Source organism: Hypomesus transpacificus, chromosome 1 (assembly GCF_021917145.1).
Source record: "Hypomesus transpacificus isolate Combined female chromosome 1, fHypTra1, whole genome shotgun sequence".
Taxonomy (NCBI): Eukaryota; Metazoa; Chordata; class Actinopteri; order Osmeriformes; family Osmeridae; genus Hypomesus; species Hypomesus transpacificus.
This window is the reverse complement of record NC_061060.1, coordinates 1,324,510-1,346,830: the sequence shown is the minus strand read 5'-3', so window position 1 is coordinate 1,346,830 and position 22,321 is coordinate 1,324,510. Positions and strand designations below refer to the sequence as shown.

At 41.9% G+C, this 22,321-nt stretch overlaps 1 protein-coding gene across 1 annotated transcript in view; it reads right to left on the bottom strand.

Moving 5' to 3' along the window:
• Positions 1-22,321, bottom strand: part of si:dkey-237h12.3 (teneurin-3) — a 99,958-nt gene that overhangs the window by 39,591 nt on the left and 38,046 nt on the right. The window contains exons 4-7 of the mRNA XM_047021795.1: positions 13,198-13,423; positions 5,681-5,919; positions 2,521-2,646; positions 219-433 (exon numbers count right to left, since the gene is read on the bottom strand). Coding sequence (XP_046877751.1) covers positions 219-433; positions 2,521-2,646; positions 5,681-5,919; positions 13,198-13,423 — 806 coding nt within the window. The remainder of the gene's footprint in view (positions 1-218; positions 434-2,520; positions 2,647-5,680; positions 5,920-13,197; positions 13,424-22,321) is intronic.

Here is a 22,321-nt window from a genome sequence, read left to right as displayed (position 1 = left end):
GGAGAACCTTGGATCAGGACTGAAGAGCGTACCACATAGGCTAAGTCCTATCCGCAGGGGATCTTCCCAGCCTGGGTCATAACCTGTACGACCTCCCCTACATTTCCTGTTTCTATCACAATAAAGCAGAAATGCCAAAAGATATTATTAGATATTATTTTTTTGATATTATTTTTATTTAGTGGAAATTACGTGGAAAATAAGAGTCTGATATTTACCTGCGTGTGAGTTGGAGGGAGACCCTTCCTCCCATACACTCCAATCAGGGCGTTCTTCTGGACAGAGATGTTGAACTTGAGGAAGTAAGGTTTCTCCATTGCCAGCCGAGAGCGCCAGAATACTCCAGGAGGAATGCCCTGAGTCACCCTCCGGCCCACTTCCACTTGCCCGCTGTCAATAGAGTTGTTCTCCTGATGGACCAAACCATTCCTTCCTGGAGGGGGAAAATGTTAACCAGTTACAACCATCATCCCAGAACTAAAAAATACAGTACGGTACATTTTTTCTATTGCAGGGATGCTACTTAAATGTCATATTTCTGTTTACTGTATTGCTGCACTTCATGTTTTTCCTTGTTATCAATATTCAGGCCAAAGACATGTTCCTGGCAAGAAAAGAACCACATTTAATCGATCCTGTGAGGGCAGGCTAGGAATGTATTGCTAAGCCCTTCCCGATAATTTTTGGGTGGTCCCGATCACTTATACGGCTTCTTAATAAACATCTACATATAATATCCACCCAATGTGCAACCCCTGGTGCAATAACAACAAATGAGAAGATTGAGTGACTGCTTTTTAAATGTTATTCTAGAAGCAAATCTAGATGCCCACTTAAAAAAGAGCTAATTTCAACACAAACCAAGGCCAACCATATAAGCAAAATAACTTGTGATTGGATGGATGTGATTAAAATATGAATACAATTTACTCTTTAGTCATTAATTTAAGCAATGCATCAACTCACAATTACACCCCTAAAAATAAAGTTTTTACATGGAGACGACACCCCACTTTCTGAATCAACAACTACCAATCTCAGTGGATAAATGACCGGAGGTTAAAAACGTCTTCGAAATTATTACATTTCATGGTGGTTGTCTACATTACTAATTATTTAGACCTCTGAGAGAGGTCCATGCATGCTTTTAGTTATTTATCAACGTGTGTGTGTGTGTGTGCTTGTCTTTCTGTGTCTGTGTGCATTCTAGTGTAATGAGGTCATTCCCTGTCACTTTACCTTTCCTCAAAATGAAGCTACAGAGCCAAGTTTAGCTCCAGGGAGAAAATAGCCTGCTATCGATTGCCGTTAAACAGTCCAAAACTGTCTTGACGTGGTGTCTTAATTACCAGTACTTATGAGGATTTAAATCTACCACAGTTTAAACAATTGAGCTTTCACCTATCTCCTCAAACCCAATTAATGGCTTCATGGCCGTGCATTCTAAGCACCTCTGTGTGCTCTAGGGTTAATTCAGTGGCCTTTTGCTTTAAAGGTGAGGAAGGTAGAGAGTATTCTGCAAGACACTGAATACAAAATGATAGATAATTATGATTAGGCTGACAAAAGCTTCCTGAACTGTGAGAATTAGAATTCTGGAGGCAAAGACACTCAGGACTCCAGACATTATCATATTGACCAATTTAGCCTAACCAAGCCCAAAAAGAGATGTAACAAATACAATTTTCTAAAACCAAGTGAACGTTCAAACCAGCAGATTGACCAGGAAACCAGCACATCACTCAACCAGAAAAGATACCTTTCCACAGTGCATTATCTCCACAATTATAATTTTTTGAGACTGTTGCATCAAAACTAAGAAAAAAAGGACAATCCTGAGTAAAAATGGTCTTGACTTCATCTTCCCTTTCTACTGATATTTTTTAAGTATTTACACATATTGCATTTCATGAAACCCATTTGACACAAGCTGATTCAAACAACGTTGTCCCCTTGCTGGGATTGCGGGAAGAAAATATGCCCCCAAAACATAGATAAACTCAAAATAGATTTTTGGAAAACTGGCTAATATATTAAGTTTGGTGGAAATGGGGTTTGAAACATTTCCAATTGAAACTGTTGTCTAGCAAGTAATTGGTTTGTTGCCTAGGTTGCCAGAAGGCGAGATATAAGTACTCGCACACAAATTCAACAAGCGAGAGTTGTACAGGTAGCTGAGCACCTGGCACGCTCTCAGAGGTTAAATCTGCTCGCACCGAGTTCTGCTATCTGCATGTGTGAAACAATATATACACTAGCAACTTTTGACACAAATCTGTCGCCATAGCGGAGACACAAGCAATGCAATCGAGACAAACATATTGACACCGACATTATGTAGAGCCAACATTTTGGGACTAGTTAGAGTGGGAATAATAATAATAAAAAATATATATGAAAGCGAATATGGGTTAAGCCTTGCCAAAAGCAACAAACCAAAAGCAACTACGTTATTAAGAAGTGGGCTAAAGGATATCGTCTGCTACACTACAGGCCTGCGGTGGTCTTCATCCTCCTTACCACTGTCAGCTGAGAGGGCCGTCACCACGCTCTGCATCGTGGGCCGTGGCTGCCCGGCTCCGTTCCCGAATGCCGGCGGGTTCTCCATCTCCTGGAGCTGCCAATTCAGGCCTAACAGGTGCATGGCTGTGACGGTAACAAAACAGGGAGTACAGCGTGGGTTTCTAACCATGGTGTTAAAAGATGAAAAACCTGCAGGACAACATATCCAGGTCATCCGTATGTAAGAACACGACAACAACCTGTGTGTGGAACACAATCGTCTTCTTTCAGCTTTTTGTAGGTTTCATTACCTTTCCATGGAGTGGCCTATATATAAGCACGGCTGACTGTACAATTGAAAGAGGTCAGACAAAGCTAGTTCAATCCATAGAGGAACACTGTTGCGTTTTCATATTTCCTTGGGGAGAGCTTGTCATTAACACACACACAAGCATGTCTGGAAACAAACAAGCAATGCATCAAAGCAAGCAGCAGGTATAATCCTTTTTTACCCCGGAATCAGACTCGAGAAAGCAGTCTTCTATTCTCCATGGCTTTTATAAAACAGGGTAAAATGAGAAGCAGACACGAAAACCGTGTGTATGAACATGTGTGTGTGTGTGTGTATGGAAGTGTGTGCGTGAATGTGTGTGTGTGAATGTGTGTGTGTCACGAAGACAGAGAGATAGGCAGGGCAACAGAGACAGTAGAGGAGAAACACCAAGAGTTCAAGTTTCTTCAAGCCTCCAGTCTTCTAGTCATCTTACATAACCACAGTGTCTCCTTTCATTCTCCCAATCTCATCCTCTCCTGTGTATTGGGGATGGCATCAAACTGTTTCGGGAAACCGTGTTTTATGAGTGTGTGGAAAGACCATCAGAGGGCCAACCTTTGTCAAAGTCGCCAGACAGGGAACATGCTGAGGAGGCACCACCGCCCCTAACTCTTGATTTCCCAACATTTGATCTGCTGGGGGAACTTTTATCAAACGTCTTGCCTCGCAGGGCAGACCGGAATATTGACTGCAGCAGATAACTCAGTGGGTAGAAGGGAGTGATTCAGCAGTATCAGAAGGAATATCAAATACGATCAAACTAAAACAACACGACGGAGAGCACGCATGGACGTCATGCAGAGCGCCAGTTCGTTACCCGTTCTTGTTTGTCGGCTTATTCACAATTTGCAAGTCGTTTCGAGACTAAACAGGGAGTTATAAAACGACAGTAAAAATCTGATATCTGTAAGCAAATTCTTAAATTTCATTCTCAAAGGGAGTCAGATGGCTGAGCGGTGAGGGAGTCGGGCAAGTAGTCAGAAGGTTGCTCGATCAATTCCCCGCCGTGCCAAATGACGTTGTGTCCTTGGGCAAGGCACTTCACCCTACTTGCCTCGGGGGGAATGTACCTGTACTTACTGTAAGTCGCTCTGGATAAGAGCGTCTGCTAAATGACTAATGAAAATGTAAATTTACCGCAGAGAGCTAGCATCTACTTTTGTCTTCCACGGTGTACTCACGCCCACACACACACCTGTGTCGGCGTGTCTGTAGGTGGCTGTGGGAGCGCGTGCTCCCGTCCGCAGGCTGCCTCAGAAAGGCGTGTGTGACTGTGTGCTGCAGCTATTTAGGACATGGCACCTGGCATGTGAATTGGCCCCAGATGAAAGAGAGAGGAGGAGAGGTGAAAGACCCAGATGCACCTGAGGCCTCTGGCAGAGGAAACCTGCATCTACTTGACTCACACTCGGGCACAAACATTTGGAAATTGGATGGTGAGGAACACACACACGTGTTGAAAGAGCTCACAACACGTCTCACAGGAAAGCAGGCACACACACACATAGAATATGCGCCGGTGACTCACAGGTTACAGGTGCGTTTGATTCCACCCTGGGTCATTTCCTGCATGTCCTCTAACGTCTCCCGTCACTCTACACTGTCTCTATCCCAAAAGCGGAAATGGCCTCAAATACATCTTTAAAAAACAACTAAAGCACCAATATGAACTTAATCTCAAGCAGCATTTACAACACATGAGAACACTGGAGTTGCAGTCTGTATCAAGATCAAAATGACAAAGTGTTAAAATCAAACCCAAACATGCATCAGTAATAACGATAAGTAACTTCGACGACCTTCTACCATGGAACACACTCCTATCTATGTTTCGCAATATATCCTTTCCTTTGCATCTCCTCCACACAGCAATATTTCTCTCTGTGTGATCATGTTTTATTATGCTCCTTTGAACGCAGTATGAATCCTTTTCTGGTTGTGGGGAAAGTCACACAGCTTAAGATTAAAGACGAGTGTGACACAGGTGGACAGTGCGGAGGGATAAATCTCCAGAGGTTTTATCGCCATGGTCAAGACACCAAAGGTTAACAAAGAGTGAGCTTTGATGCATTTTAGAACAAAAAAACGAAACAGCCAAAAGCCTCCTCATAGAGAGTTATGTCCTGAGGGACGATGGGGCTGTGTACAACTCTTCCCCTTCCTGGCAAAGATAAAAGCACTTCCTGTAAGAAGAAGCTATATACATTTGGCTGCACTACAAACTGTTCACGTACGGCTCCTTTAAACTTCAAGAGCTTTTGAGTCCCTCTCCGTTTTTTAAGGGGCTGTCGTTTGTTTTGCTGTAGTTTGTCCGTGTCTGACAGAGTAATTTGGTCTGTTCAGAGGACTGTTTGAACTACCCAGCGTGTGTCTAGCAAGGCTCCTGTGGATTTGAATGAGTCTGCCCCTTCTGCCGGCCTGTTATGAGAATAGTGAGATGATGCACTGGCCCTGTCAGAGTGAAATGACCCCCTATCTGAATCGGCATCAACTGTCTCATCAGAATCCACTCAGGTGAGCCGCCATGCAGACTGTTGGGGGCACAGTGAATAATATCACATACTGAGTCTGTGCAAGAGGCCACTGGAGAGAATCACAGCAAAGGTGTGTTTATACTGGCGGAAAGACAGAGGGTGTTAAATCAGGACGCGGAGGGCTTCCTGTACACCAGCTGAGCCCTGGTATTGGCACAGGGACGGCGTCGAGCCTCGCAGACGAGGCCAGGTTCCGCTAAAAAGCCGTCACGTCTGCAGCCGGGCGTGGCCGAGGCGTAGAGGATGACGGTTCACGGCTGATAAACAAGTTTGTGGAAGATACCGGCGCGGCCGTGGTTACCGTAGTTACCTATGCAGTAGCAGAGGAGGAGCGACAGCAGGACGGCCACAGCCACGGCGCTCAGGGCAGTGCACCTCCAGGAGCAGTGTTTGGGAGACTTCTTGAACTTGAACGCTCCCCTGGAGAGGGTGTTTCTGGGTAGCGGGCGGGCTGGGGTGGAGTAGACGGCGCCTGTTGCCATGGTGTAACCTGGGGTCGCCGTGCCGAAGAACGGAGTTGTCCCTGGACCCGTTTTAAAGAGGAAATGTCTGAGGAGGGGAAGGGGAGCGGGGGAGAAAAACAAAATTACTAAAGAAAAGTTACAAGCGTCAACAAGGTCCTGCCAACCCTGTAATGAGGTGTTGACAGGTTTAATAAAATACCACCCGTCCTTTCCAATCCTGGCCCAGAGCTGGTGCCAGTTCTCTACATGCGTCCTTGATGAAGCTTTGATATCAGACGCACAAGTCCAATCGAGAATGTTCTCCAACATGGGCCAACACCTCTGGCCACCCTGGACTGACGCTGACATTGTTAAAGGTGAGCCACAAGCACCCCATAAAAACAATCATCTTCCACTTGCCCTTTTACAGCAGGGACTGACTAATAGGCCATTATACCTGTTGTAATTAAGAAGGTTTAATCAAATGTTCTACTCTAGATTGTCCTATTAACTTTTTTAAACCCTTGGGAAAACCTCTTAAGCAAATGACTTAAGCCTCGTTGCTGTGCTTGCTTCACTTAGGGATAAATGGCAGAAACAAAAACCTTTAAGGTTTCCAACAAGACAGAGGGAAATCAGAGAGAAGAACCATTCACCTCCGGCGTGCCGGCGATCCACTTACAATAGATTATAACTTCACAGGCGTAACAAAAACACGTTATAATCCTTGAAGTACAGCTTTCTCTTTTGGAAGGCAGTCAGGAGGCTTCCCATCTATAAATGTTAAAAGGCCTCCGTCTCTATCCAAATAACCGGTATACAGTGCCCTCCAAAAGTATTGGAACAGTGAGGCGAATTCCTTTATTTTTGCTGTAGACTGAAAACATTTGGGCTTGACATCAAATAATGAACGTGAGACCAGAGATCAACGTTTCAGCTTTTATTTCCAGGTATTTACATCAGGATCTGATGCACAACTAAGAAAATATCACATTTTGTTTGAATCCACCCATTTGTCATGTGAGCAAAAGTATTGGAACAGATATACTTAAAACATATTTAAGTGAATAAGACTTAATATTTAGTTGCAAATCCTTTGCTTTCAATAACTGCAGCAAGTCTGTGACCCATTGACGTCACCAAACTTTTGCATTCTTCCTTTTTGATGCTTTCCCAGGCTTTCACTGCAGCCTCTTTCAGTTGTTGTTTGTTTTGTGGGGTTCCTCCCTTCAGTCTCCTCTTAAGCAGGTAAAATGCATGCTCTATAGGGTTTAAGTCTGGAGATTGACTTGGCCAGTCTAATACCTTCCATTTCTTGCCCCTGATGAACTCCTTTGTTGTTTTGGCAGTGTGTTTTGGGTCGTTATCTTGCTGCATGATGAAGGCTCTGCCAATCAGTTTGGTTGCATCTTTCCTTAGATTGGCAGACAAAATGTTTCTGTAGACTTCCGAGTTCATTTTGCTGCTGCCATCATGTGTTACATCCTCAATGAAGATTAATGAGCCCGTCCTAGAAGAAGCCATGCAAGCCCAAGCCATGACATTACCTCCACCGTGTTTCACAGATGAGCTTGTGTGTTTGGGATCATGAGCAGTTCCTTTCTTTCTCCAAACTTTAGCCTTTCCATCACTTTGGTAAAAGTTAATCTTTGTCTCATCAGTCCATAAAACTTTGTCCCAGAATTTTTGAGGTTCATCTCTGTACTTTTTGGCAAATTCCAGCCTGGCCTTCCTATTCTTCTTGCTAATGAGTGGTTTGCATCTTCTGGTGTAGCCCTTGTACTTTTGTTCATGAAGTCTTCTGCGAACAGTAGATAGTGATACCTTCACTCCTGCCATCTGGAGGTGGTTGCTGATCTCACTAACAGTTGTTTTAGGGTCTTTCTTTACAGCTCTCACAATGTTTCTGTCATCAACTGCTGATGTTTTCCTTGGTCTACCTGTTCGACGTCTGTTACTTAGTACACCAGTAGTTTTCTTCTTCTTCAGGACATTCCAAATGGTTGTACTGGCTATGGCCAATGTTTCTGCAATGGCTCTGATTGATTTTCCATCTTCTCTAAGACTCACAATTGCTTGTTTTTCACCCAAAGACAGCGCTCCGGTTTTCATGTTGTTTTCACCTCTGAATACAGTCTGCATAGACAAAACCTATCTTACCCAATCTGAACCTGAGTGTAGACATTCAGTGGTATTTATTGATTGAATAATGTATGTAATAGGACACACCTGGGCAACAAAACACACCTGTCAGTCATATGTTCCAATACTTTTGCTCACGTGACAAATGGGTGGGTTCGAACAAAAAGGTGATATTTTCTAATTTGTGCATCAGATCCTGATGTAAATACCTGGAAATAAAAGCTGAAACGTTGATCTCTGGTTTCACATTCATCGTTTGATGTCAAGCCCAAATGTTTTCAGTCTACAGCAAAAATAAAGGAATTGGCCTCACTGTTCCAATACTTTTGGAGGGCACTGTACGTGCACACTTACGACAAGCGTCTTAAACATTATTTAATTATGCAAAATGTAATTCATGAAAAATAATATGCTGTTACGTAAAAGATGGTACAGAAAATATGTCAGATGTCACTTACAAGATGTGTTTCATCTTTTAAAACAGGCGTTTCTTTACACATCATTGAGGCACCTTTTAGAGGCTTTATAAAACATTAATGACGCTCACTAATTTCAGTAGAGAGGATTGTTATTCCACAGCAGAGACACAAAATTAGAGGCCCTGCTTGTTCATAAAAAGTAAAGACCACAAAAGGTAAAGACCAAAGATAATCTGTTGTGCTTTTAAATCCATTAATCGTATTTCTTCACATTCTTTCCTCTTAGGCTGTGTTCTTCAGTAAAAGCTTTTGATCAATGTCTGACTAACAGGACAAATGTCAGATATGGATTGCTCGGCATCTCTAAAGACCAGATTGACACGCACAGTCATGGACAGATGGAGGATCTTAGTTTAAAAGGTTACAAGATGTCACTCCAGAATGGCAATGTTTCCCGTGCAATCTAGATTGGCATAGTCCAAGACGTGGCACAGTTTGGTTTGGGGAGACTTTTGTAGGGTGCTGGTGGGCTTTGGGGTCAAAGTATTCATTGCTGCCACAGTGTGCCAGACACATGAGTATATCAACTTTTGGGGTGGGGGGAGGGGGGAGGGAGGGAGGGGGATTGAGAATGCTGGGTGTGGGGTTAGAAGAACAACGGGTTGTACTATTTTAGTTTACGACTCGAGGAGTCCGAAACAAAGTTCCAAAAAACGTTTGTCTTCTGTGTTATGAATGCAGTAGCTGCCGTACTGTACAATGGATGTGCTGGATGTGGTATTTTTCAACAAATGGTTTTGCAAAATAGCGGAAAGGCAGCGTGAACACTGAATAGGTCTGGTGATGAAATGCTTCTGGACGTGGTAAACAAACAGAAGGGCAGTTTGCATGTCTGAGTCCTTACATGCTGGATGACCGTATGTAATTGATTGAAGACAATGTGACACAAAGAAGGACATTACTATGCTAATCCCAACAGCCCTTTTGATATGGATGGGGAATCTGTGTTTTTTTGGAAGGGTGTGCATGTATAGCACTCTCCTTGACGAAGCGCTGGCCAGACAATAGCCACACTGGACGCCTTCCCTTTCCTCTCACCCTCCTTGATGGAGGTGACATTTCAAAAGCACCCTTACGGGTGAGACGAAATACAAAAACATCCAGTAGGCGGATTTGGATCCTGCTAAGCTCCCAGAATACGCGGTAAACTAAAAACAATGAGACTCGGTGCTCCTCAGTGTGTGTCATCGCACTGCTAGCGGATGCATTGAGTTAGCGATAGCAATCCAAAGTGAACATTTGAAGATGACGACTATTAAATCCACGACTGAGACAGTCTTCTGAGAGTTCTGTTCTCCTCTCCTTCAACACTCCTCCCTCCCTCGCTCATATCCCCTCTTTCTTCCCCGTAGCGCCACCTGTCCTCTCGGTTGGGAGTCTGGTAGCAGGTGCTCGTCTAGCTTTGCGCGTGTGACGGTATTTTGAGGGTGGATCCCTGATGTTTGTGTGCCGTTGTGCACACAGAGAACAGCAGGGCGCCATTTTGACACAGTGTGCTTGGGTTGTTTGCACACTGTGCCAAAGGATTTAATGAGTTTGATTAGATTTAGGAAGAAAAAAAATATGTTTGGATTTATGCATATATATCTCCAGCACAGGTGGTACATGTTATGCAGATGGGTTAGGGTTGGGTTCCTTACATATGCTTGCCGAAACTATACAGTATGAAAACTAACTTTGTAATTTGGGTAGAGAAAAAAACATTTGAGGAAAGAATGTGTTTTTCTATATTATCTATATACAAACACATTTTCTGTCAGAAGAATTACAATGTCACAATCTACATTACACGTCAACTTGTGTTGTTAGACCTCCAAACAACATTTCTATCATAAGAAAGTCTTCTTGGTCCAATAACAAACTGTACATTACAGTTAAGTGTCAAAATAGCACTTTAAAAGCCTTTACACATGACACAATTGCAGGTACAAAATGTGATTTAATGAAATATATAACAAATAGATTAAACAGATTCGATTGGATGCATTTGTGGCGGTTCAATGGCATCCTATCAAGAGCTGTCATTTTTAGGTGGGGAATAGTAGGTAGCAGAGCATTCTGGAAAAATCCAAAATCAATTTCACACATCCAGTGGTTCACCATACTGTAACTACAGGATGGAAACGGAAGTATGAGCCTATTTATTCTCAAGGGCCATGGCATTCACACAATAATGGAAGTGAATAGCGCATTCTGAAAATTGCTAATTGAAAATATCTGTATTTCTATAGAGAAGGCAGTAAGGAGTAGGACCTGAGAGGCTGATTAAAAGCATTTCTCACCCTTTTTAAACATCTGAAAGTATCCCTGGTACAAGAGAATAGCATGCAATAACAGGTTTCTATTGGCAACTAATTGAGCACTTTAATCTGAAGAGTTGGAGTGGTCTTGGCATAAAATGGAACAAAAACTCAAGTGGAATAATTTCAGAAGAATATCTCTTGAGAAGGAAACGTGAGTTTCTTACTTTAAAAGCTGTAATTACACTCATTTCAAATGACAGCTTGCAGTCCAGACCTTTCAGAATGTTCAAGTTGTTTAAAGTCAATTAGCTCATGAATTGTCATGGCAAAGTTGTGTTTTTCTAAAATGTTACACTTTTCTTTAATTAGGAAAGAGTTGGACTTTTCAAATGAATTATTTAGCCTCTTTATGCTTCCCTACCTGTGGCTGATGCATGGAGCTCAACTTGACTAAATAAACAAGGGATAGTTGTGGAAATGAAGAGGTGCAGGACTGAACAGATGAATGTGGATTGGAGACCGCAGTGTAAAGTTACTGCATAAAACATGCAGTATCGGGGAATGTTACCTCATTGTGCTTTCTCTCACAAACAAGTGGTCCTAAACAACCTAATGTGTCATTTGACTGCTTTTAAAGGATCTCAGTATCGAACGGCTTCCTCCACTATGTAATTACAGAAACGGATAAATAATACATGATGGATACATCAATTTTCTCTTGAATAAACAGAGCCGTAATTGAAAGCAGCTTTAGAGTTCAGAGAGCATTCAGTTTTGTAAGGAGAGTAGAATTATGTCAAATTAGCATGCAAATGCTTTCAAGGTCAACTCCTTAATGGGCCTTTTCAGATAATCAATGTATTGCAATTAATCATAATAGCTTGTGTGGTCCATGGGGTTGTGATTATTCTTAAAAGCCAGAGGACAGAGTCAAGGGTCCAGGATGTAGAGGGACACAGGTCTTTAATATTGACTCTTCTAAAACTGGTTGTTCCCATCCTTGATTGTGATTGGCTATATCGCATTCCATGCCGTTGTTAAACCCAGCATAACCTCACAGGTTGTCCTCATAACATTCTTTAACATTCCATTTTACTGCGCATCGAATATTTCAAATTGAAAAAGACGGCAAAGAAGTCCGTCTGGCTGTTGCGTGGCAACGATTTATGTAGGAACTATACTTTGTAGTAGCGGAAGAATGACGGTTTATTATTAAACTATTTTGTTTCTAATTGTTTTTATTGATTAAACCATATCAAATATTTGTAATAACAGTTTTAGAAAAGCACTCCGCTTCGCGTCGTGCCTAACAACTCCCCTTACCTGTTCTAAAATCAGCGTAAACCACGGCCTCTTGGGGCTTATTGCTTAATTTTGCGGCAAGTGGGATTCTGTCTGAAGTATGTCAGTTTGAAACCAGCAGCCTACTGTAAAAACGGTTAAGGCTATGAAATGGTTTCCATGGCTTCCTGTTTACATAACAGACGGAAGGAGTATAAGGATTTTGGGCTATCCCATTGACCCCATGATAAAGACTGCTGTGTGTAGATATATAGACTGCTGTGTGCAGATAATAATTTGCGGCAGGTCTGATGATAGGTGTGCACATATTGTTCTGTCTACACCGCTGATACACTCCAAGGTCACTGTATTGTTAGTGTCTTCCTCAGCATGAGAAACTGTTGCAACATAACTCAGTTGATTTGGTCAACTGAAGAGGTTTGTTTTTTTTGCATGCTGGGCCTATTTTGATCCAGGCTGCAGACCAGCAATCTAATATCAAACTTGAATGGATTCAGCCCCCCCCCCAAGTAATTTTTTGGTACCTGATCTCGCTGTAACCCTACTGGCTGCATTTGAACAAATTGAACCAATATTGATTGAGGAAGGAAATTGTATGATGGAGGGGGGAGGTTAGATAGTAAAGCTTAGCGGAGAACCTGAGGCCAAAGTGGAATCTTGCTTGGTCAAATCTATTAGTGTTTTCTGTGTTTATCCTTTTGATGCCAGCTGCTCCCCATTGATGTGTTATTTAGCCCACAGGTTTAGACTATATCAAACATATGTTCCCATTCCACCCTCCAGCTCATTGTCCTCCTTTTAAAATATTTACCTGAACCAGTGAGAGCATCTAATGGAACAGAGTACTAAATATATTGACGCTCTCTAACAATCTCATGGTGGAACTTTTTTGTATCTGTTTAAAGTGTTTTTTCAAGACCAGAAAATATTTAAATGTAAAACAGAGATGAACACTGAAATTAGATTCAGACAGTGTTTTGGGTGGTGTGGATCTAATAAACTTAGTAAAAAGTTATCAAGTATCATGTCCCCTGAAATGAGAATAAAATCTAACCCAAGTAACCTGAAATGATAGCAAGTCACATGTCAAGTCATCTAACACAGTCACCTAATAAAGCATCAAGTCATGCATGAAGTCACCTAAATGTGTATCAAGTCACTAATCAAGTCGCCTAAAATCACATCAAGTCACCACACAGTTCCTCCCAGGGTCCTCACCTGCTCTCCAGGGCCACATTGCTGCCCAGCACCCAGCTGTCCTGCAGCTGGGCACACTCTGCCGTGCCCTGCAACTCTGCTGCCAGGCCTGCTGTGGGGGGAGGGCTGGGGCTCCTCTGATTGGCCAGCGAACCACTGCTCAGGGACGTGATGGATGGCTGCTGTTTGTGAGGGGGCGGGGCCGGCGGTTGAGGGGGCGGTCCTTGCTGGCTTGACAGTTGGTCTCCTGGTGATGGAAAAACAACACACATTTTTGTTGATTAGTACTGAGGTACTGTAGGGATTTCACCTACGGAAGACCTGCTGTCACTGGTGAATGGTGCTGTTCCTGTTTTCACGACAGTCTGTCGCTGTTTTGGTCAGTCTACCCCTGCAGGCTCTCTCCAAAACCACCAAATAGAAGACCTGAGGTGTGCAATCACAGCAAAAAAAGATCATAATTGAGATATTTTCGTGGCGACACGTGATAAGTGTTGCAAACATCAACTGGCTGACTGTTCAGTACTCTTAACCAGAAGGTCATTGAGAGAGGCAGCTGTTCCTTTATGGGTGCTTAACAGAATGCTTCACGTTTGATTACAGCCTGAGAAGACTCTCAGATAACTAATGACCAGAACATCCATTAGAGCGCCGAGAGAACAGGTTTTCCAATTTCAGTCAAAGCTGGGTAATTGGCCCCCGGAATGACACACCATGATTATCTATCCATCGTTGCTGTTTAAAAATAAAACTGAAAGTGCTGACATTTCGTATTTGCTTCACTAAATTCAAAACAAAGATGGTGTTTTTTTGGTGCGAATCTGAAGATAATATCAACAAGAGGAAATAGAGGATCAGAAATAGCTGCCAAAGTGTCGGAATTATTTAAAAAGAAATGTTGAGGGTTGCTGTTTGCAGTGTGCTGTTCTGATGATTTACTGTTTGTCTTTGACATTTGGTTAATTTACACTCTCCTCTTGACAAAGACCGTGTTCTGACAGGAACGGACACAAAAACAACAACTCTGCAGAAGGACTGTCTGCATCGTTTGTTCACCCCTGATGGTGAATATGCAGATTTTGTCCTTGTCGCTTTGCATCCGCCTATGACTGTGTCCCTTTCAAACAAAGTGAACCTCCAGTGTCTGACTGAAAGTTCCACGTCGCTTCCACAGGACTGTGGTTGTGCCTGAGGATCATCCGGAAATGATCTGGTACACAAATCATGGCTCCAGGTTCTATTATAAAGGGCAGGGCGCTGTTGACATAACTGCCTGTATCTCTCTTTTCAAAACTAAGTGAAAATATAATAACAAAGTCTATTGTTCCAAGCAGCACGTGTGGTACAGATGTGCGACACGTTCTATACGTAGAATGTTCTATACGTAGAACGTGAGCCAGCAATTACAGTGATTAGTGTAATATTTTATGAAAGGTATCTAACTGAAACCCCAGGTCTGATATCATTGGCACCAAGCCAATATATGATTTCTCTAGGCACTGCAAAAATGCCAAATTTCCAAATGTAAGTGCAAAACTAATAGTTATGAAGATGCTTATACTTAAAACAAGTCAGTTTGGCTGCATTAAGAATATTTCCCTTGAGATGATTTCTAGAAATAATGAGTCATGTACTTAAAATAAGTCACTAGATAAGTCTTAAAATAAAAAAAGATAGCATGCAATATATATTATCACAGTTAGATGTAGAGTTTTTGCAGTGTGGAAAACCCTTGTTGACTTATTTCACCTTGTGTAGTCAAACACAACATTAAATTAGTTATCGATTATCTGATCATGTTGACCCATAATAAACATGTCTACTTGCAGGTTGCAGTATCAATATTTGTGTTTGTGTACTGCATTGTAGTTATCCCATCCAGCTATGCCAGAGGTGACTTCAATACAAAAGAAAATCCATTCCCATCAACACTTCACGTTTAGTACAATCTGAATTCGAAAATGTATATTGACATTCATGTCTGGCTGTTTGTGGTTTTCAATGAGGCTTTGTAGTCCTTAAGTCCTTCAGTAAACCTCCGACATCTCTGCGAGGGACACAAACCAGAGTGACCAATGCCACCAAGGAGAGGTCTGAGACATGCGTGTCCAGTATGCCGGTCAGGGGCTGTGTGGATTATGGCGTACGCTTCGTATGAAGGAACGAACCTCTCAGACAGCTTGGCGTTTCCCCCCAGTGGCACATGGGAGCGATGCCTGTCCTGGACTGATGAAACAGCTGTGTGTTTTAAGGAGCTTTACTTTGAAACCAGATGAAGATGGATGCCTCCCATCCATGATTCCTCAATGTCAACTTGTCATCTCCTCCATCAGAGAGATGCTTTTAAGACTGTTTGTGATTAATACTGTATGGCAGCGCTGGAACGACAGCCTCGTTCAGATGCTAATGGTCCTTGCAATATCTATCAAATGCTTCTTTATGGAGCGTCAGATTTCTTTTCTTTTTTTTGTCAGAGTGTATTACCTTTTTTGAGTTTTTGGAGAAACATGCAGTTTGCATCTACCTGATAGTAACATGGAATTGTACATTTTCACAAGCAGTGGCGGTGTATTGTGTTAGCTGTGCTCTAGATTCTTGTTCAGAGGAAATTACACTCTTATATTCATGGTACACTGCTTCAGATCACAATGTATCAACGGAGCACAAGGCTTAAGAAATTATAGGCTTCTTGAATGATCTTTAAGATGCTTGACTTACTTTTGTCCATGAAAAACACAGAAATACAATGTATAGAAAAAAATATTATAATAAATTCCGTTGAGATTGTTTTGATGTGAGATCCATTTTTGAAGAATAGGTCCTTGATGACACACGCTCCTCTGGAACATTAGTCTTGATCTTAGTCTTTGTTATGTCTCTCTTTTACAATCAACCTTTAATGGCTCCTTCAAATCCTCCTTCTTAAAATATATAATTTTGATGACACTGCTGCAGCTCTGCACTGAAAAATCTTCCACAAAGAATCAGGAGATAATTAAAAGGCATTCTACACTAACTGACTCCAGGCAATGGGGTGAAAGGTTTGTCATATTCAATGTGTACAGTAAGTACTGAAAAGGCATAATGCCACTTTACCTTCTATTCGAAGTGTGATGCAACCGCTAATGGAAATGTAAAGCCATTACTGTGACTATTGTGCCCTCCACGAATTGGAAAATTGAAGGATTCATGTATCCCCAGCATTCTTGTCAAATGAATCTGACTCATTCTTTTCAAATGAATCTGACTCATTGTTGAAGCACCAATGCCACATCCATGAAAAGCTTCCTGCACCAAGAGAAGTAAAAAATAATTAATAGCGTCTGTATAAATATTTATAACTAACAATTTAAATACATATGAAATATAAGAATATACAACATGTATATGTATATATACAAGTATATATATAACATGTATATATATACACATACATATGACCATACATATATCATCAAATGACTTTTCATTGCAGGTTCTGGCCTAGTTTAGCACCCTGCAGCAGATGAAGAAGGTGGCAGCTCTTTTAAAGTGTGCGTGGGGGGAGGAGTGCGCCTTGGGGAATGCTGAACTCTGAATTGTGGGATCCAGGACCATTAGAACAACCTTGCCCTAGGTGAGTTTTGGGGATTTATTGTGTAAAGAGAGAGATGTGGTGCTTTGAACTGTGGGGGCCTGGGGTTTGGAAAAGCTCCTTTAAAACTCCCGTCTCACTTTCTGTGGTATCGTTGCTCCTCAAACACTCCTGCCAAGCTCTCTGCTATCTTTGTGTCAGATCAAAGAACAAAGTTTATTCAAAATAATTTTACCTCAGGGTGTTTAGTCAAGCCACATTTAAAATGTATTCTAATTATTGCATTCAAAAAACACACAATTACAAGTGTCCAGTTTTTCACAATAGTGTATATATATATATGTATTCATTTTTCCATTCACAAAGCGTAACAAAATATCAAGTATAACAACACAGCTTATTTCAAATAACTTCCCCTTTGTATTGATCTACTGCAGGACCTGCAGTCTAAATATTTTGAACAGTAGGTTGCTGTTCCTCCCAAAGGAAACTTTCAGATGACAGATCGTCAAACACTACTTAGTGGATATTACTGACAGCTCTCTAATTACACAGTGATTATATTCATCCACAGTTGTGCTTTGACAATTAGTCTGTTGACAGGCTTTTATTGTAGCTTTTCTGTTGTTGACAGAGTTTGCAGTTTGCAAGTTTGCAGCCTCATTTATTTGTCAAGCTTGAGGGGTCATTCTTAATTAAAATAAAACAATTGTTTTTCCATTTATTGAATCTTCCTTTGTAGCAAGTAAACCCATTGTTCACTGCAGAATGATGTCCACCGTTAAGAGGATTTTGTGAGTTCTCTCTTGACCTATGACTGGCCAGTTAGGTCTGTGCTAATTAAAGGTAAAAGAAAAATACATCCATGTAAAAACTCTCGTCTGCACCTATAGTTTACAATTACGATTGTGTAAGCAAGGTCCAGTTGTTGTCATGGTGATAGGTTGGAAGAAAGAAAGAAACTTTTATGAGTTTGTTTCACCTTGGCACTGTGTATAGCTACTCGTTCCACTGCGATTGTTTAGGATAGTCTGCTAGCATAGTGGGAACCAGAGACCTTCATCATTTTGGCGTGTTGGTAGAGTTGCATGCAAACATATGCTTCGTATCTGTATCCATACTCCTGTTACAGCAGTTAACAGCCACGCTTTTGTGCCGTTCATGGCTGTTTACTTTAGTGTTCACTTGTGCTCTTTGATGAATTGCAACAGTAAGACAAATAGCTGTGCTACCAGGTCCTCATCAGGATGGGAGACACATCCTGTGAATGACAACACAGCTGACAGATACAAGTCAGTCTATTAACAAGTATAATAGGCCATTTAAAAACAGCCCAGCTCGTCAAGTCTGAATATACAGTATATTCTGTCAACATCAGCATATTTACAATATTTTGAAGTCAGGGGCCGAGAGTAATGTGGTTTTATGGCACAGTCGCTCCCCTTGTCCTCCCCTCACCCTACAGCGTGTTGCTGTGTCTAACTCTGAACTCAGCTGGCTCATTGGAGTGTTACAACTCTAACTGTGATTTTATATGATTTTATATGATGTACATGTTTTATGTATATTTTAACCATGTAAAGTGACTTTGAGTATCCTGAAAAGCGTTATATAAATAAAATGTATTATTATTATTATTATTAACATGTCCTACCACTAGTTTAGTTCAAGATTACTCCGACAAACAGCAAACTATATTTAAAATAATGCTTTACACCTTAAGTGAAAACATAAGTTACACAAGCCACATTCACAGGCTTATAAATGTCAATGCCTTTTGTTTGCCTTTTGCAAAAAGTTAAAACGGTTGCTTTAAAGTAAACATTTGTATGAAAAATTACTATTGATATTAAATTACACAATGACTCGTCAACCAAAACGTTCACCCTACTGGCATTTCGTCTTTGTCTTTTCAACTGCCATTTTGTGTGTCAGTTGTCCAGAAACGCCTATACACACCCCTCTTATTCATTTAGAGGTACACCCTCTAAATCACTTGAGAAAATGGTTTGCAGGAAAACAGGCCACTTGTGTTTCTAATAGCTCGGCCTGTCGCTATGGGTGCTGTAATTACATTTTCTGAGGCAAATCACTTAGTGCAGGGTACCAAGCAGGAGAAACCTTCAGCAGCAACACAAAGAAGAAAAAATAGTAGAGTACGATAGTGCTCTCTGACGTGATTAATTGGATGCGTGTTGTTTACAACTGGATGTGCTTCACCTCCAGAGACGACTCACATTTACAACAATGAGACATCGCACAGCGATGGGATATAATTTTGCCAAATTGCAAAAGCGTTAGTAGTAAACAATCACGCTTGTGTTGATGTGGAGAAGAGGTGCACAGCTGCAGTAACTATACATTTACACTTTCGCTTGTCAGTAGACAATTGAAAGAAAAGGTGATGGGTGCCAATGAGTGGATACAATAACTTTTATGGAGGGATTGAGGATGGAGAACAATCACGGCCATGACTAAGGAAGCTGTTTTTTAATGCTGGCTTTCACGCCAATACAGAATGTAGATTTTCCAGCAGCAGGGTTGGCAGATGCCTTGACCAAGATTAAATAAGTACAAAAAGAACTGTTGTCGCTTAAGGGGACGGAAGATCGCTGATTTGACTAGTCTTCATGATGGCATGGCATGCAATGAACAGATTCTGCTCCAATTGGATCAGTCAGCACAAGAGGAACTGCTATCTTCTGTGTGTAAGGTGCTTCATTCTCCCTTCTACTACCACTAAGCGCCCATGGTAACGAAAGGTTTAATGTGTGATACTGCTGTCTGCACCGGAGAAGAGAAAAGACTCTGAACTACACAAACTGAAACATGTTCAGATTACTTCCCTAGCAGTAATGCTAGTCAAACGTAGACATAAATGTGTCTAATTTCCTCATAGAGATGTGCCCCTAGTTCACAAAGATTTTCAAGACAACACAGATATAGAAACATATTCTACTATCCAAATGAGAACTCCAGTCACATGGCCATGACCAGATGCCGGTGAGACCGAACCCTTGGTCAGAGACACACTGTACAGTATGCAAATACAACAAGCATCACATTGCAGAGGTGGATTGCAGGATCAAATACAAATCAATAATTAACTTTTTCATACTGTGCCTTAATCCACACACACAGACACACACAGACAGACACACACCACAAGGCTGCCTCCTTACAGTGTTCCTGAGGTTTCAAATTAAGCTATGTACCAGTTCCCTGCTCATCATTCAGTACAGAATGGTGAAGACCCTCCAGGGCTTCTTCCTGGCCAATCGGCAACATGATACGGCCCAAGGCTCCATGTAGGAGACACTGGTGAAGACTTGAAAATATTACAAGGTTTGTGTTGAAAACCAAATATGCTGCTGGTGTTGATCCACTGGGCCTAGCGAGCTAGCTCCAACTGTTCAGAATAATAGCCGGCACCCTCCAGTGAGAGCACACTGTGAAATCTAAGAGTTTCATAGGATGAAACAATTTTTTATTAAGTTCTGCCCAACATGTTGAGTAGCTGGAGGTGGAACCGGGTGCAGAAGAGACATTTCATTTTTATACTGTTTTTATTATATGATTATTATTTTTGTCACTTGTACAAGTCTGAGTCAGGTGTTTGTATCTCATGATTCATTTAGAGCTTTGTCTGCTTTGTAATTCAGAGAACTATCCGGTAAATGATTGTTGTGGTCTTTTTGGAGCCTATATTTGGAGATATGGTACATGCTGGGGGTAGCCCAGGACAAAGGTCAACTAAGCCTGTAAGCAGCCCCAAGGTAGGTAGGAGCAGGCTGGAAAAACGCCAGGCTGTGCTCGAGGAAGCTAGTTGAATCACTGTCTGTTTTCCCCTGTCCCATAATCATTTCATGGGATAAGCACTTCTCTGTTCCCCCTCATCTTCCTCTAAAAGAATGTTCTGTTCCCATGAGCGTACTTGAGAAGTTGTGTACACCATAGATAGCGGGTGGGCTGACCAAGGAAACCTGACTGCCCAGATGGGACAGATGGGCCCCTTGGGACATAGCAACCGCCAAACAAACAGTCGAGCATCTGTGTATCATTGACCAACACTGATTGTCTAGATGCTGCCAATATTATCTGTATGACGTGTTATACTCTGTATAAATATCTGTTGAAGACCTCGCCTAAGTCAGACCTCACCAGGAACTGATCTCGGCGGAGATGGTCTAGCGAATGTTTCCCCAGCCTTGTTTGATACAATAAAGAGCCTTTGCATTCTGAACTGAACCCAACCTCTCCTGAGCCTTATTCTTACAAAGCAACTTGGGAAGTCCTAACACCAGCCTTCCACATGATCAAGGATAATAGCTTGATGAACGACCTCAGAGAAGTCTGAAGGAACAATCTCTTGAGTGGCCTTGTGTTAGGGTTTGGGAGGTGACCTAGTGGTCACCCTGTCAGGGTTTGGGAGGTGACCTAGTGGTCACCCTGTCAGGGTTTGGGAGGTGACCTAGTGGTCACCCTGTCAGGGTTTGGGAGGTGACCTAGTGGTCACGGCAGCTCTCAGCTGAAGCTCATCTTTCCAGCAGAACCTTTTTCCTCCTCCTCACCACCTGTTCCCTGTTGTGCGCTGATTACGCATCTTATAAATATCCTCTGTTTCACTCCTTCTTCCCTATTGTGCATGTTTTTTTTTTGTTCTAGCTGTGGTGAGCAGCTTTCCTACCCTTCCCTGGAATTACTGGACTGCCCTCCCTATCTCGGACTCTGACTGTTCTTGACGACGTATTACGGACCACCCTTTGGATCTACTTTCTGGATCTACTTTCAGCGGCTTTACTTGCCTTTTTGTTTCCCGAGCCGTCTGCTTGAGTGATTTCAGTTTTTCATTAATAAACTTTCTGTTCCGCAGTCCGCATTTGGGTCCTCCTTGTAAGCTAGACGTGACACCTTGCACAGTATCTGAATCCATCAATTAAATTTGTCTGCGGTTTTAATCTGCCGAAAAACATCTATTCACTTTGCTCACTTCTGTTTTCTGATTTCAGACCTTGTCCGACATCGGCTACAGAACCTGTGACTCAATCAAAAGGGGAGTCAGACTTGTTGTCCTTCAAATTGTATCTAATGAAACTTCAACTGACAAAAGCAGGCAAGACAGTCGGTGTTCCAGACTTCATTCACCTACGAAAATACCACCCTAAGCCTCATCTGTCATGTAACAGCCGCAACATAACATTTAACATTGTCTGGCAGCAATTGATTTTCCCCATGACGTTGACATCCAGCTCATACAAAATGTCTTCCTCAACTCGGCTGGTCCTGGGATTTGAAGAAATAAAAACATGGTGGACAAACATCTTTGGTAGACAATGTAAGATGATTCACAGATTAGAAATGTGTCGATTTCTAGATCATTCTATAAGACTCGTTTCTACATTTGAAAATATCTGAGCAGACACTTGAAGTCGTATTAACCTAATGACATTTGGGAGTGCCTCTTAGACTTGTTTAGAGGAGGGCTTGACTTTACTCTAGGTACTTTTAATTAAGCCTCACAAGACAGGATTCCTTACCACATGCTCCCTAAAAGGAAAGTGACTTACATCT